Source organism: Sesamum indicum, linkage group LG1 (genome assembly GCF_026168435.1).
Source record: "Sesamum indicum cultivar Baizhima isolate 11 linkage group LG1, ASM2616843v1, whole genome shotgun sequence".
NCBI classification, from domain to species: domain Eukaryota; kingdom Viridiplantae; phylum Streptophyta; class Magnoliopsida; order Lamiales; family Pedaliaceae; genus Sesamum; species Sesamum indicum.
Window position 1 is genome coordinate 18,339,760 of NC_142657.1, and position 15,325 is coordinate 18,355,084.

Genomic DNA, 15,325 nt, shown 5'->3' on the forward strand with positions numbered 1-15,325 from the left:
TTTTAAGTTCATTATATATTATTAGCTATTATGTTTTTATATATAAATTTTCATGTAACTTAATTTTATTATTTATTTATTTTAAAAGATAATTATAAATTTAAATAATTATTTATAAAAATACCTCAATATCATAAAAAAAATTAAACAAACAGATTCAAGCTTAATGTGGGCCTAATTTGGACCTCAATCGGATTGGTCCACAGGCTCCTGAGTTTAAATTGAACCAAATTGGGGCTCATTTAAAAGTTAAGGGCCACCCAAGACCGACTGTGAATAATAATGGATTGTTCTGAATTATTTTGAACTGATCTGTACTGATTCTGACCCGACCCGACCCATAATACACCTTGATCCATGATGTTAAGTGACAACTAATTTCTAGTAAAAGCTTAGTACCAAAATTTGAAATTTCTCTATAATTAAGGACTAAAACTGTAATTTTACCAAAAATTTCCATCATTAAAGTTTCGTGCTCGTGACATTTTACGCGTCACAGCCTCATCATTGCTTGACATGTCTCCTCCCACAGGCAAGGAAAACCGTCACCAACCTGTAAGCTTAGCGTTCAGTCTTTCGCCTCTTTCTTCGTCCTTCCCTCTTCACACTCTGCTGCTGAAAGCCAGAAGAGAAGAGAGAGATCACGTACTCTTTGCTCCCGCTAGAATGCGCTGTTCGTGAATAACACTGATACAGAAGCTTACAGCAAAGCTCCGCCAATCCAAGGGCTGACGATGGCTCACTGGATCTCCTCCAAGCTCAAAGCCGCCGAAACCCTACTCCAACAGGCAATTGAATGCCCATTACCATTTCCTTTTGATTCTCCATTTTTAAAGATTAATTTTCTTCTTTACCTCTCGCATTTTCTTTAATAATTAATCTGTCTTTATATATGGATCTTTGTATAGTTCAATCATCATCAGATTTAGAGATGATGCAGAACAATCCGGAATTCAATTGACGACAAATGCTTTGCAATTTTTACAATTGTAGACACTTTTTGGTTTGGATATGTAGGACCGGATCATTAGAATTTAAATGATGAAAATATCTGTCTAGGAATAGCTCCGATGGCAATATCATTCATGGAAGTGTTTGGATTATGAAACTATTTAAATGTACATGAACAGAAAATTAAAGTAAAAGCTATTAATCCAAGAAGAGGCAAAACATTAAGAGGAGAATGTTGGTTAATTGGTAATGTTAAAAGGTAAAATCACTTGCATTTCATTATCTGAACAAAGTGAGATCATCTTATGGTGTAAATTTATTCAAATGTGTTCGGTACTTAATAAATTGGTTAATTTTCATTTGGCTAATGAAAAATGTCTTGTAAGTGGGAGTATTTTGCTTAGTTAACCTAGAAAAATGATGTAAGTTATGATATCTTAATATGCCCATAACATTTTTCTTGTTATTCTTCAATTTTAATTTGGTAAAAGCATATCAAAGTATAATATATTGAAGACACAATAGATTAGTTTCTGGTATACTTGGTTTAAATCAGCAGCAAAGTTGCAGTATCCTTCTCGTAAAGCATTTAAGATTATAGGAAAGCAAAACTTTGACAATAAGAGTTTTTACCTTAGCATCATAAAGTGAGACCATTTTTTGGGAGCATATCTACTAAAATGAAGTCCATTGTACTTAAATCAAAAGAAGAATATATTTTATTCGTTAACTAAAAACTACAGTAGTGCAATATTGCCACTTGCCAACTCTGCTGAAGAGGCTTCATATGTAATATCTTTTGATTTGGATGGATGAAATCTGCTCATGTTGGAATGGAAGTGTTTTCAGTTTCAGCTGCAAAAAATATAATTCTTTATATGAACACCCAAGCTTCTTTTACTTGATACAAACCTTGAAGCTTTACATCCTTGATTCTGTGTGTCTATAGTCAGAGTGCTTAATTTTAACTGTTTTCTGATTGGGTGGTTCAGATTGACCAGCAGGCTGCCGAATCACTTCGTAAGAATGAAAAACTGCTATCGGATGACCAATTAGGTGCTGGAAATTCGGAAAGAACCCTTGAAACTAAGCCATTAATTAAGGACCAGCTGAAGAAGAAAGGTCCAGAGAATGTGGTCAGCCAGGATACTACTCACAGTGATAAACATAATTTAAATGTTATGAGTAGAAGTAATAGTGATGTTAAACGGGATGATGAAGCTCAGGGATCACTGAATGTGAGTTCAAAGTCAAATATGGGTAGTGGGCTTACGGATAGTGATTGGACAGAATTACTGAGTGTGCCAGATAAGAAGGGAGCGTCTGGGGGAAGGAGTCTGAGCCGAAGTAATAGTCGAGTTTCAGGGGTTCGGGCTCTGAAGAAAGACGGGGTCAAGGTGGGAAATTCTGGGCCAGGGTTGAATCTTTCTGTGGTTAATGGGAAGAGTGAAAAGATTAGGAACGATTTGAAGAGAGGAAAATCAAATGTTGGGTTGGAGAATAATACCAGTCCTGATAGTGATGAGAAGTCAAGTAATGTCGGGGATGCGACACCAAGAACTTCAAGCATCCAGTCGCCAAGCAGTGGAGGTGAAATGGATCAAAGAGACAGTAATTCATCAATTGTGATTGGTTACACTAATGTGACAAATATACGTAGAATTGAGGGGGTGAATGATATTGAAAACGGAGAGAAACTAAATCCCGTAGATGAGTCAGACCGTTCTTCATTGATGATGCCGATTTCTCATGAAAGGGAGTTGGATATGAAGGTGGGGTTGAATGATATTGAGAGGCTTAAGAGGGGAATGAGCGGGAGCAACGAATCAACAATGAATTCCCGGACTTCCAGTGCAATGAAGAAGGTTTCTTCTTTAACAAGTCATGGAGAGTCTAATTCCGAGACAGATGGATCTTCATCATCGGACTCAGAGAGTGAAAGGGAAAGGGAAGAAAGGAGAAAGAGGAGGCAACAGATTCTGGCAGAAAAAGCAGCTAGAAAAGCAGTTGAGGCAATTAAAGAGCGCGAGAATTTGGTTGCTAGATTGGAGGGGGAGAAGCAGAGTTTGGAGAAAATACTTGAAGAGCGAGCCAAACAGCAAGTACAAGAGGTACTTATGATATTGTTCACAAATATCTAGGTGTACTGTTCAAGGTGCTGTTCTAAAACATTTTCCTAATTTGAGTACATCTCCTCAGATGACCTCAACAAGTCAATTTGTCAGGGAAAAGATAAAGGTTGCTTACATTTGTTAGCCAATTGTCTGTGTTATTCCTCTATTGTTGACTCCTGGCTTGCATTATTATGTGCTACCTATAGTTTGAGACTTGATAGCAGATTTTAATATACTAACACCATTCATGTAATAGACGTTGTTCTTTATCAGATCAAAAGTGTTGATGACATCGAAAGATAATTGTTGGACCACTATTAGAAAATGATGAGTATAAAGTGCTTACTCTGCCTGGCCAAACATGTAAGATGAATCTTTTTATGTATTGATGATAAAAACTAAAAAGACTTGTTTTTTCAGCAGGAGAGAACGGTGAACAAAGAATCAACTTCCTTTTTTTTTGAGAACAATAAAAATCATTTGGTGGATTCTTTATTGTATTGAACAATGTGATCACTGTTTCATAATAATCTTTATATAACCAGTATGCAACATTTGTTAATTTAATTATATGCCCCTAATCAACTAAGATCTGATTGTTTTAGCAATGTCTCTCTATCTTGTGGTTTTACTGTTCTTGGTTGGTAATTGCAGACTCATCATTGACATCCATCATTAGTTGGTTCTTCTACTTTTAGAATTATGTAATCAATTAGTTTGTTTGCCAGTTTGATTCTCTGGTATTGCAAAAACGTCTTGGTATCGCAATAGTAATAAATTGCTATTTCTTTTTCAGGCTTCAGAACTACAGACAACAATGATGGAGACCATGGAAGCAGTTGAACTAGAGAAGCAGAAACATAATGATACTCGAATGGAAGCCCTGGCACGATTATCGAAACTTGAGGTGTTGTAGTAGTTTGTTGAACATGTGCTTTCACTTTGCCTCTATGGTTGATAGTTCTGCAAATATGTGGTTTAGCTTTATCTCTATATTTGTATATATAATATGTTTATGCATCCTATCATCCTTGCTGTTTGTATGATATTGTTGTCATGTATAGTATCATCCCCTTCCCTTCTGTCATATAATTCTTTTATTACCTCAACATACCAACTTCTTTTGCACATATACATGACATTCACATTTAAGTAGATTTTTCTGAATTTTTGTGAATTTTTCTCATTTGATTTTCATCCAGGCATAGTGTGACTTTTGATTGGGAACAGGCGAATAGTTATTGCCAATATTCTTATGTGGCACAATTTTGTAGGTTTTAGCAGTTCCCGAAAAATTCTGTTTGAGATAATTTGGACATAATGTTAGCTCACTGCAATCTGTTTTGGGATAATCTGGAGGTAATGTTTGCTTGCTTTAATTTGCAGAGTGTAAATGCTGAGCTTGCAAGGTCTCTAGCTCATGTACAGAAGAATCTTGAAGTAGAGGTATTTAACATCTCCATTCATGTCGGATTTTGTTTTGGCAATAATAAAATCATTTTCTTGCTAGCTTGGGATGGTGTCTAGGTTACTTCTTTTCATTCTCTCTTTTTGCATATATTGAAGTGATAAAATGATCCATAAGTATCTTGAAAAATAAAATAATTGTTAGTTCAACTTGTCAAGTTTTGCGCCGGTCATGAGTTGATCAGTGAACTTGGTAAAAAACAGAAACGAGCTTGCACCTCCTTTTGCATTTTAGTCTGAAATGTTGACCTAGCTCTGTTTCATTTAGGTTTATATGCTTGTGGGAGTTGTTTAAGTAATAATGTGAGAGTAATTTATCTGCATTGCACCTAATTTGAGTTTCAGAAGCAATTCTTCGAAATGATTAACTTATTACAAGCTATTATGTAGTGCGTTTGTTAATTCATTATATGGTGCCTGTGTTTGCTGGATTAGGTTGATCGTATAGCCGAACTTCGCCTACAGATTCATATGAAAGAAGCAAGTCATGAAGGTGAAAGTTATGGCAGCTAAGAGCTGGCTCGAGAATATTTTATAGTTGTGTTTTCTATTTGTGCAAACTTTTATGCTTATCCTGAATGGCTTGTCTTGTAACTCCTGATGTTTCTCTAGAGCCCATGACTTGAAAATGGTTGAAGTTTCTTGCTGGAAAATGGGGCCTGGCTTCTCCGTTTCTTCTTTTTGATTTATTACCAATATAATCCTTTACTTGTTATGCTTTCTTTTACAGCTTTGTATTTTACAGAAGGACTGTGTTTTGACATTTTAATCTATATTGTATTAGCTAAAGTTTTATTTGAGTGCAAAAAGGAATTATAGGAGCCATTATCTATTTCTTTATTACCCTAGCCAAACTTAATTATTTAAGGGCAGCATTTTACTCGGATATATAACTATATTTTCTCTCATATCATCATTTTGTTGTGTACAAGACTTATTGCATGCATTTAACAGGGAACTGTATTATGAGTGTAAAGCATTTCCTCATAGAACCTTGACCTGTTTAATTTGTGCGGAAAAGCCAATGTTATTTTTTTTTTGAGAGGAAAAGCCAATGTTATTTTTTTTTTGAGAGGAAAAGCCAATGTTATTTTGTAATTGATGATATTAGCAAATTGCTGAACTTTTACTTTACTTTCTTCTGGTAGAACTGAAAAGGAAAATATCAAGTGCACACCAAAATGGTGGCCAAGTGAGTACCATTTCTGCTTCTCTGCTTCTGCATTACACAGCATATTGATTTTTCTTGTTACTTAATTCTGCACCAATTATTATGCAGTTGCGAGCTTCAAAAGGTGTCGAATTTGAACGGGAGATGCTCGAGGCTGAATATTCCTTTATTACTGATAAAGTGAGAAGAGTACAATACCAGGTGATATCCTTTGAAAAATTTCATTAGCCAATTTCCATGTTGATGGAGAACATCTTATGAGTAGTTAACCTCTTTTTATTTTGATGATATTAACTTCTAGAATAGCCTCTGTCTCTCTCTCTCTCTTTCTCTCTCCATATTTCTGTCCCACACAGACACAGCTTCATAGTACGATGTTCTATGGTTTATCGATATGCTGTTTTGAGAGAACAATTTTCTTATATAATGCAGGCCAAGACACTAGAAACAAGCATCGAAACAACCCGAAGAGAACTAGAAGATCCAACTGAGGTAGAGATTGAGCTCAAGCGGAGGCTGAGTCAGTTGACTGACCATTTGATTCAGAAGCAAGCACAGGTCTGTTTCTAAGCTGCATAACTTTGAGCTGGTTGATTGGCATATCCTAGGCCTACCAAAGTATTAAAGAATGAAAAGATTGTCCCATGATTTTGGCTTCTAGTGACCGCAGTGGTGAAATTGCCACTTTACTCTTAATTTGGAAAATATAACAAATAAATTAATGATAAATTCATTTAATTCCCGGAATGCCCTAGATGTTCTTATAGTAGTTATATTTTGGGAAGGATGACCTTGTTATGTTTGTATATATGACCAGATATCTTTGTAGGTTTTCTATTTCCAATATTTTGAGGCAATGGTCAAATATAAGATTAAAAAAATCTCTACCTTATTACTTATTGACTAAAGTTAGAAGTGAAATATTATAGTAAAGACCTATTTTAGTAATAGATTATGACTTTAATGTTGTATAGCAGCAATGCAAAACCAAATACAATGAGTCGTGGGTTCTTGAATCAGTGCTAAACCAAGTATTTTAACGTGTGTTTATGTAAATTATTTTGCCCTAAGAGAGTGTTTGTAATATTTTTATTTGATAGGTGTGTTGTGATTTTGAAAATGGTGATATATGTATATATATAATATTTATAGTTATGAAAAATATTTTTATAGATGACAATAACATATATTTAATTAAGAGAATAATTCAAACTATTAATTTATTAATTCCTACTGTAATCACTAACTAAATACATTACCTTGAAAATAATCTTACAATGTAGTGCTATTATGGAAATTACTTATCATTAGGTTTATCCTCATTAGCTTATGTAGCATATGTATAGTAATCTTTAGAGATTTGTGATTTTGATATTTAATATTGTCTTTACAAATCATCACAATAATGTATTTTTCATGTTACTTTTTGTAGATATTTTTATTTTTCTTTTGTATCCTATAACAGTAGAAAATGTACCTTCAAGAAATTACTTTTTCATGATAGATGCAAGATTAACTATAACCTTACTCTCTCTATATATTAAAATTAATAAACCCAAAAAGCAGCTATTTTTTATCTACTAATTGGTGTAATTCTACGGTAAGTATTGTCATAGTAGTCAGTGGCGCACGACGCACAATGGCGCCGAGGGCTCCTGGAGCCATGGCACAAATATAAGAAATAATCTATATATCTATATAATTAGTATTATTTTGACTAGATTAATGTATAAGGAGTTAAATAAAACATATAAAACAACAAATTCAACATAACAAAATTTCATATAATTAGAACGACCAATGTTGAACCATTGAAGGATAGCAAAAGTCCTAAAGATTCAAATAAATCCTAAATAGTTTATCAAAGAAGAAGAAAGATAAACCGAAGAAGAAGGAAGAACCGAAGAAAGAAGAGGCAGAAATGAACAGGCTACTCATGCATGCTCAGATTATTTATTTCTACTGGAATTCTCTTAATTATTAGTTTTTTTTTTTTTTTTTAAATTTGATGGTGCCAGGCTGCCCAGGCCCCTTTTCACAAAGGCGCGCACGAGGCAACACCTGAAGGCGCCCAGGTGCGCGCCATGACCTCGCCATTGTGAAGGCGCGCACCATAGACCGCGAATGGCGGGAGGGTTGCGCCTCTCGCGCCTCACGCCATGGCGCGCCATTGACTACACTGAGTATTGTATTACATTTACTCATTTTTTAATTATATAACATTATATTCACATCCCTATAAGTTTCAAAGAATACCAAGGTTAATTTTGTCAATAAGAAAAAAGACCTTTGCATGATGAGGGAGAAAATTGTAATTAACTTTTGCTAACATTAGCATTTTTTGTCCAATCTTCTAACGGCAGGGGTGTATTGTGAACCGAGTATTTTAAAAAGGGGTGTAAGTGCAATTTCTAAAGTTTCTTGGGGAATTTTTTTTTCTAGTTTCCCATCTGTGCTTTGCATGAAGGAAAAATAGAGTTTTTCACTTTCTTATACTTTAGCAACTAGGTTCCTTGTTTGAATAAATAACTCGACTTCTTTCAGGTTGAGGCGCTAACCTCAGAGAAGGCTCTGCTACTTCTTAGGATCGAGGTAAAATCTTTCATCCTTGATCTAGATTCTTTAGGCATCGAAACTATGTGCTGTGCTTCTCTGAATACTTGGATTAAACACCATAGGGAGTTTCAAGATTGCTGGATGAGAACAGGTCAACAATTGATTCCGCCGATTTCCCCGGTACCTCATCAACAAGCAATGCAGAATCAGGCATATGGCAACTCTCTAATTCAAAGCTCAAGCCTTTATGGAAAGAGAGAATGCAATCAGGGCAGCGACATTTGGGATCATTTGTCCGACAGTTGGACTCAATCTTCTGGACCGGTGCCGTGGTTCTTAGAAGAAATTCGACAGCTAGGACTTGGTCTCTTGTCTACTTGGTATGCCTTCATCTCTGGGTAATATACATTCTAATGTCACATTCTCCAGCCTCAGGTGATAATCGATCTGGTGCCATTATCTCCCTGGAGAATATTAATAACACGGGAGGCGTTTGATATTAATGTCCTCCGTGTATTTTTTTCATTTATTAGTATCATCTTATATTCAGAAGTGGCCTTCATTGCTGGGTCTAGTTCATTCAGTTTGCCGGAAGCCACAGATAAACTTAATGTATAGAACATGTTGAATTATTGATGAAATATAGAGCAATGTATTGTACTGTTTGTAGTTCTGTGAGTTGACATTTTCCCATCAGGTGGGAGAATTCGGAAGACCCAATTTACATTAAGTTTGAATGACTAACTCTGTTTTTTTTCTTTTTCTTTTTGGAAGTTTTTCTCAGCTTATTGTTGAAAAGGCATAAAACATTCTGTGTTTGAAAGACTGTGCATCATTATGTTAGAAAGATTATTTCAAAATCAATTAAAATTATCCAATTAGATTTAAAGAACTTATCCGTTAGGGCAGCCAGAACATTTTCTCATAGCATGTGCATTTTCAATCTTTCATCAATAAATTATTTCTACTTATCTCTGATATTTGCAAACACTACCTAGTTTCAATCCTTAACTTTTTTCAACTTTTTCCGCATTTAATCACTGTTTCAAAAGCAAAAGTCTTTACAAACATCCCATCATCCGTATCTAATTAGCCTCAAAATCTAATGTAATGCTAACAAGACTAAAATACAGCAGTGTAGAACATAACAACTATTGGAAAGGAGAAACATAAATGAGCAGAAATCACTAACTCCCCAGATGAAGAGCATCAGTTTTCAAGGCATGCACATTCACAGTCAGCAAGAAGCCTGTGAACAGTCTAACTAATCTTCTGTCCATTGCTCTGTTGGTGGCTTCTTCTATTCCTTGCACAGACAGAAAATACATAAAGCCTTGCAGATTAGTTCCTGAAGGGAATAGCAATCGTTCAGGCAAAGTTAAATATTTTCCACAGTGATTCTAACATTTTAGACCGCATCATAATGTGTGAAGCTAACTAGGTCACCTTAAAAGTCAAAAGAAACGGATTCTTGGATGTTGATGCTATCTAAATGGTGATGCATGATAAGCCTATGCATGATGTAGTTGCAACCGTAGGTTAAAAAAAATGATGCTGGCAAGCATCCCATTGGTTGTAGATGAGGAAATTGTGCAGATTATAAGCCTTAACACCTCCTATCAGTGAGATGTCTTTTCAAGAACAAAACCGTGAGGCTCCGGCCAAAACGGCCGATAGCTCACGCAACGGGACGTTGATCACGTCACACGCCACATCAAAACACATTTAGTAGCTTCAGAGAACTTTCAGCCATCTTATTGGGTCCAATATGAATCACGTACGGGCAAATATGAAGTCAAATTTGATGTATATGCTTAATGTGGTGCGACAACTTCATTCTCAGGTCCTTCAATGTTCTATAGATTTGACAATGTTACCATCTTGCGTGGAAAAGAATTTTAGCATAAACCGATACTTCTCTCTGAAACATTATCTGCGCCTTACTGAAGCATAATTTTAAGTTACATGTAAACCCCAACTAGTACTTCTCCTGGAAATAAATTTGGCAATAACAATTAAAAGATCGAATCAGCTAAAATCGTGTAACCATAATCCAGGTAATAAACAAGATAGTAAGGCCCTTAAGGAATTAGAAAGTGGAAAATTGTCAAAGTAGGTACTTGGATGTATTTTTTGGAAACTATACTTGAATACCCAACATACACTTTTTGATGAATCAAAAGGGAGTATGCATACGCTCTATAAGGTTTGAGAAAAATACCAATTAAAGAAGCCATCAAGCCCAACTGATTTGATGAGACGAGTCTTTTCGGGTTGATTCCCAACAGATATATACACTAAATTCTAATGATGTCCTCGCACACTTAATTGAAACATAAGCAACGTGAGGCCGAAGATTTGTATTGTAAAGCTTTCCTTTTCTGCTGCTGTTCACCTGGCACAGTCTGCCAGGATTTTGCATTATTATCTTGACTTCCTAAATCACCAATGAAGGATAAATTTTAGCATTTCCCAGTCAATTAATTCCTATAATATGGATTCATGGAATTTATGTTGCCTAAATAACACTTAAGTTTCAATTTTAACAGTCATAACATCAGCAAATTGGTAAGTCAAAGCAATTGTTATCCATGAAATTAAAACCGAGTTTTTGGTAATAAACACTAAAAGTGGATCCGGACTAACAAACATAGGAAATGATACACATGATTCCCGTGCCGTGAGACTTGTAGCTGACTTGTGCTGTTAACAAGCTACCGTGTCCATCAAAGATGACTGATGCTGTTTTAGCTCAACAAGGTCTAGTTAACAGGTGTTTTTCATACATATGTATGCTATAGAACAAAGTTGGACTCCCATCCAAACACATATTATTAGGCGATAACGAAAGTGTCTACACTTAGAAGATATATTATTTATTTAGCAAGCAAGATGTATGACTGAGACATACATGCACGGAATTTAAGTTAGTTGTACCAGTTTTCTTGGGGAAGACTGCGACTGTAGAGAGGAAACTCAAATAGCAGTGTTGATTTGAGCCATGATGGCAAATTGCCATACAGTGCAGGGGGAAGCAAGATGAGAGGACTGCAACAGACAAACTTGTAAGCTTTTCGTCTTCCCAAAACATCGATATGGATAACAAAAGAGAGGAATAGGAGCCAACCTCGTTGTTCTTTTATAGTGCCTGTATGCAGAAACATTCCCATACTTTTTGTCCGCTGATTCCTACAGATGTAAGCTTTTCAGTACAAGTGCTATTCAAATAAGTGATAGCAATTCTCAAAATAAGAGAAATGAAGCAACCTCAAGCAGTGGTATTCCACTGACGAAAAGGAGCAATAATGTGAGAAATAATGGCCCAAAGATGACAAGCCATTCTGCACCTTCTAGTACCGGTGTTGCAGCCACAAAAATTCCCCACCAAAGAAAAATCTGAGAGCCGAAACACAGTTTACATGAGGGAACGGAAAATCCTAGAAAATGAATGGTAAATGGTGATAATACATAAATTGTCATGATGCTGGAACCAACCAACCAAGCAGAGAAGAATATTCTTAGCTTTATTTCTATGCTTCATAATAAATGCATAGATGTTTGGATACAGTTGAATGAGAAAGTTAAGCTTGCAGAGAGCCAACCCACTTGGTGAGTCTGTCACAGCTTTCCAGATTCTAATTAGCTAAGATATCCAAGACGCTTTCGTCTATTCTTCGGACAAACAATCAGTTCAAATTCGGGAGGGTGGATAAGGAGGAATCAACTGTTTGTGACTGATAAAACATATGAACTATGTTCTAAGAACAGTGTGTGCCAAGGGAAGTAAAGACTTTGACATGGATAAAATGAACATGCCATGTATGTATCTCTATTTTAAGACAGAAAAAAATGTAAACTTAACCTCGCCAAAATAATTGGGGTGGCGTGAATACTTCCAGAGTCCAACATCACACCATTTCCCCCTGTTTTCTGGAGAATTTTTAAATGTTAATTTTTGTTGGTCAGAAGTTGCTTCAACAAGAATGCCTAAAGACCACATTATCCATCCTATAATGTCCGCAGCTTGAAGGGAGGGGTCTCGGTCACTTGCATTAACAACTGTCACAGGTAAACTCACAGTCCACACCCACACAGCCTGCATAAGGGTAAAGAGGTAGATTCACAGAAGACGGTGTGAGTGGCAATATCATGAGCTTCAGTTACCACCTATATTCAAATGAAACATAAAACAGATTACAGAATACAGAAACCTGAAAAATCCAAAAAACAGCCAATCTTCCCAAATTATTGCGCATTTCGTCAAAACGTCTATCCTCCCCCCACCGCAGTATCCTGATAAGAGGAGAACGAACATTGATGAAATCAAATTCAGAGTCCAAAATTACCAAGAACAATAGTTCATGGTCCGACAAGGATAAGAGGATAACATAGTATATTAATCTATGCTTAGTGATAATCTGATAATATTTTATTGTGATCCACATCCATGTCCGGTAATCTCTATCAGACCAAGGTAGAACTGTTAGGATACAGCACCTTATGGGCAACAAAGTTCCTCAAATAACAGAAAGACATTTTTATCTGAGACAGACCTCATTAATAGAAACAGTCCTAAACGAAGGCCCCAGATTACCACAAGCATGGACAAAACCACCTGAAAAACAGAGCTAAAACATCAACTGCCAAACAAGAGTATAAGCAAACACTATTGCTTGTCTAATTACAATGCAGTAGTAGCAATAGGCTTATTCAATGGTTTCATATCTTTAGACGAGGCTTATTCATGACTAGGATTCTTCTGATAAATTTAAAAGCATGAATTACAACGATCTCCCTGAGGTTTAGCATAATTATGAATACCCCTTTGTTGTTTGAAAAATTACCAATACAACCCTGATTTAATGAACGTCTAACAATTAGCCCAATCTATTAGGTTTCCATTTATTTTTGGTGGTGAACTAACCAAAATGCCCCTGTGGATTAAAAATTATAATTTTATTTATTTTTTAAAATTTTCTTATTCTTTTATGGATTAAGTAGATAATTTTTTTTATAACTTTTAAAATTTCTCCATCCACACAGTTTGATTTTTTTTATAAGTTTTAAATTTTTTTAAAAAAATAAAAAAAAAGTTATAAGGGCAAACTTGACAATTTCATACCTCAATCCAAGGATTACATAATTTCATCAAATATCGGGGGGGGGGGGGTATTTGTAATTTTTCAAACAACGAAGGGGTATTCGAAATTATGTCAAACCTCAAGGGAGGTCGTTGTAATTTACCCAATTTAAAAAGAAAAAATGTTGACGCAAAGAAGTGATATAATGAAAAGTTCAAATAGAAGCAATCACCTGTCGGAAGTTCCATGATCCTTTCACAACCAAGGTCAACACGGCAAGTATAACAAAATTTGTGCTGCCTATACAACCAAAGCGGAAAGTATAACTGGAAAGAAGTATAAAAGTCATCAAAAGAGTGCTGTAATCAGTATTAGAGTTGGTTCTCTTCAAACATACAAACTTGTCACCACACATATTCATTTGCCATCATACATAACAGAATGCACAACACCGCAACTCCTAGCTATAAACTTCTGTACTCCATTTTGATAACCCAACATACTGTCCACAACCTCAACCCCCCTAACAAGGAAAAAGGATAAAGCGTTCTTTCATTATTAGAACTTGTTCATGGGCAAGCCTCTGTAGTCAGTGCCATTAATCTTGAGAAGGATGCTTTTATGCAGCATCAAATTGAGCCTGTGATTGGTCTCTGCATTTCATTTCATGAATTCATGTTATCTCCCGTTTTGTCTGCTGTTATACTGCAAATGTGCAACAGTGCACATTTCACTCTTTACATGCAAGAATGGAGGGGCACATGTGGAAACTATCAAAGTGAATTTCCATCCGTAAAATACTCTCCCTAGATATCCTATCCACTTACCAGCACTTGATTTGGAATTCACTTTTCAATTCAAAAGGCATTTCCATCACTACAAGTACCCCCTTCATCATTGATCAAGTATTGCACAGGTATGTCATTTTCCGAAATGAAGCTTTCATTAGGAGAAAATCAAAGAGCGGAAATACTCAGAGATAGACCATGGGCCAGGCAAGGGAAGTCCACCCCCTTCAACTGAAACTGGTGCATATTTCAACCATGCAAGCATCTAGAAATATAAATATTTCCCCTTAATATTCTTTCTGTTTGGTCTTATTATATAAAGTTAAGCAGAACTTTCTTCATCCTCAACCTAAAAGGTTCAGTCCTAGAAGTACTTCCAAGCAACTCAACTATCAATAAACAATCAAACATGCACATAAAGGATGGATAAGAAATATAAGGAACAAGATGAAATTCGAAAAATACATTCACGCATAAAAGAATTAAATAAAAAATAATCCGCAGATGCAAAATACCTGCAAAGTCCGTGACTTTGTCGAACTTCAGAAGTGCTGTGACTACAAAGAAGAACAATTGATAGGCCACCTGCAAAAAACAACAAAAGCAACCAATTTTCAACAGTCCCACTGCCAAGAACACATATACAGCCCCTATACATACATAAAAGAAATTATGTTTCTGTCTCTGCAACAGTGTGTGTTCTGTTTGTACGTTCTTGTATTACACGTACCGTAACAATGGCAGTAAGGGCCAAGAAATGGGAGTCGATGACGGTTCCCATGACTGAATGAGCTTCCAACTCCAAACAAAACACCCTTGAGAATTGAAATGTAGTCTGGCTGTGTTTGTTCTCAATTTTGACTTGCCACAGACTCACAAGTCGGGTCATACATGGGTGGCCTGTGAAACTGTGGTTTGGATTGGAGAAGAGTACCCATGCCCTGCTGTATTAATCTCCACCTTGTTTTCTTCTCTTCCTTTCTTTTCTTTTTTTTTAGCATTTTCTTCTTAGAAGTGGGGTACACTCATTGGCTTACCTTTTTTATATTCCTTGATTTCTTGGTTTTTCCCATGTTTTTAGTTTGGCATTGGGTTATTTGATATTTCTTGTCATTCGTCTCACTGTATATCCTAAACAATTATGCACATAATCTTTTCAAAAGTTATGATTGGTGTGTTGAGTTTAGTCATATGTTA

At 35.8% G+C, this 15,325-nt stretch overlaps 2 protein-coding genes across 8 annotated transcripts; one reads left to right on the forward strand and one right to left on the reverse strand.

Annotated features, from left to right (window-relative positions):
- Window positions 1–507: 507 nt before the first annotated feature.
- Window positions 508–9,003, forward strand: GC2 (golgin Putative 2). Of its 2 annotated transcripts, XM_011085991.3 has the most exons (10): window positions 510–788; window positions 1,944–3,062; window positions 3,862–3,972; window positions 4,452–4,511; window positions 4,968–5,025; window positions 5,681–5,724; window positions 5,812–5,904; window positions 6,136–6,261; window positions 8,248–8,295; window positions 8,382–9,003. In XM_011085991.3, the coding sequence occupies exons 1-10, from the start codon at window positions 735–737 to the stop codon at window positions 8,754–8,756; spliced, it is 2,088 nt and encodes a 695-aa protein (XP_011084293.1). In that variant the 5' UTR covers window positions 510–734; the 3' UTR covers window positions 8,757–9,003. The 2 variants fall into 2 exon arrangements, with proteins under 2 accessions (XP_088731250.1, XP_011084293.1); XM_088875124.1 differs by lacking the exons at window positions 8,248–8,295; window positions 8,382–9,003 and adding an exon at window positions 7,722–8,236 and having other exon boundaries at window positions 508–788.
- Window positions 9,004–9,257: 254 nt separating this feature from the next.
- Window positions 9,258–15,082, reverse strand: LOC105166596 (uncharacterized). Of its 6 annotated transcripts, none has more exons than XR_002286953.2 (11): window positions 14,859–15,082; window positions 14,644–14,713; window positions 13,573–13,640; window positions 12,813–12,874; window positions 12,471–12,552; window positions 12,122–12,355; window positions 11,527–11,655; window positions 11,387–11,448; window positions 11,197–11,307; window positions 10,481–10,696; window positions 9,258–9,559 (listed from the first exon to the last, which is right to left on the reverse strand). XR_002286953.2 is itself a non-coding variant. In XM_011086039.3 (10 exons), exons 1-10 carry the CDS (start codon window positions 15,015–15,017, stop codon window positions 9,520–9,522), a joined length of 1,023 nt encoding a protein of 340 aa, XP_011084341.1. In that variant the 5' UTR covers window positions 15,018–15,082; the 3' UTR covers window positions 9,258–9,519. The 6 variants fall into 6 exon arrangements, 3 of the variants coding, with proteins under 3 accessions (XP_011084341.1, XP_020549000.1, XP_020549002.1); XR_002286954.2 differs by having other exon boundaries at window positions 9,258–9,565; XR_016061944.1 differs by having other exon boundaries at window positions 9,258–9,607.
- Window positions 15,083–15,325: the final 243 nt, after the last annotated feature.

Bases quoted from the DNA above. Each gene is read 5' to 3' on its own strand.
- GC2 (XM_011085991.3), top strand. From the start codon at position 735: ATGGCTCACTGGATCTCCTCCAAGCTCAAAGCCGCCGAAACCCTACTC. The intron at 5,725-5,811 runs GTGAGTACCATT...ATTATTATGCAG, and splicing joins CACACCAAAATGGTGGCCAA to TTGCGAGCTTCAAAAGGTGT. The intron at 5,905-6,135 runs GTGATATCCTTT...TATATAATGCAG, and splicing joins TGAGAAGAGTACAATACCAG to GCCAAGACACTAGAAACAAG.
- LOC105166596 (XM_011086039.3), bottom strand. From the start codon at position 15,017: ATGACCCGACTTGTGAGTCTGTGGCAAGTCAAAATTGAGAACAAACAC. The intron at 13,641-14,643 runs GTATTTTGCATC...TTGGTTGTATAG, and splicing joins CAAAGTCACGGACTTTGCAG to GCAGCACAAATTTTGTTATA. The intron at 12,356-12,470 runs GTTTCTGTATTC...ACCCTTATGCAG, and splicing joins CTGTTTTTTGGATTTTTCAG to GCTGTGTGGGTGTGGACTGT.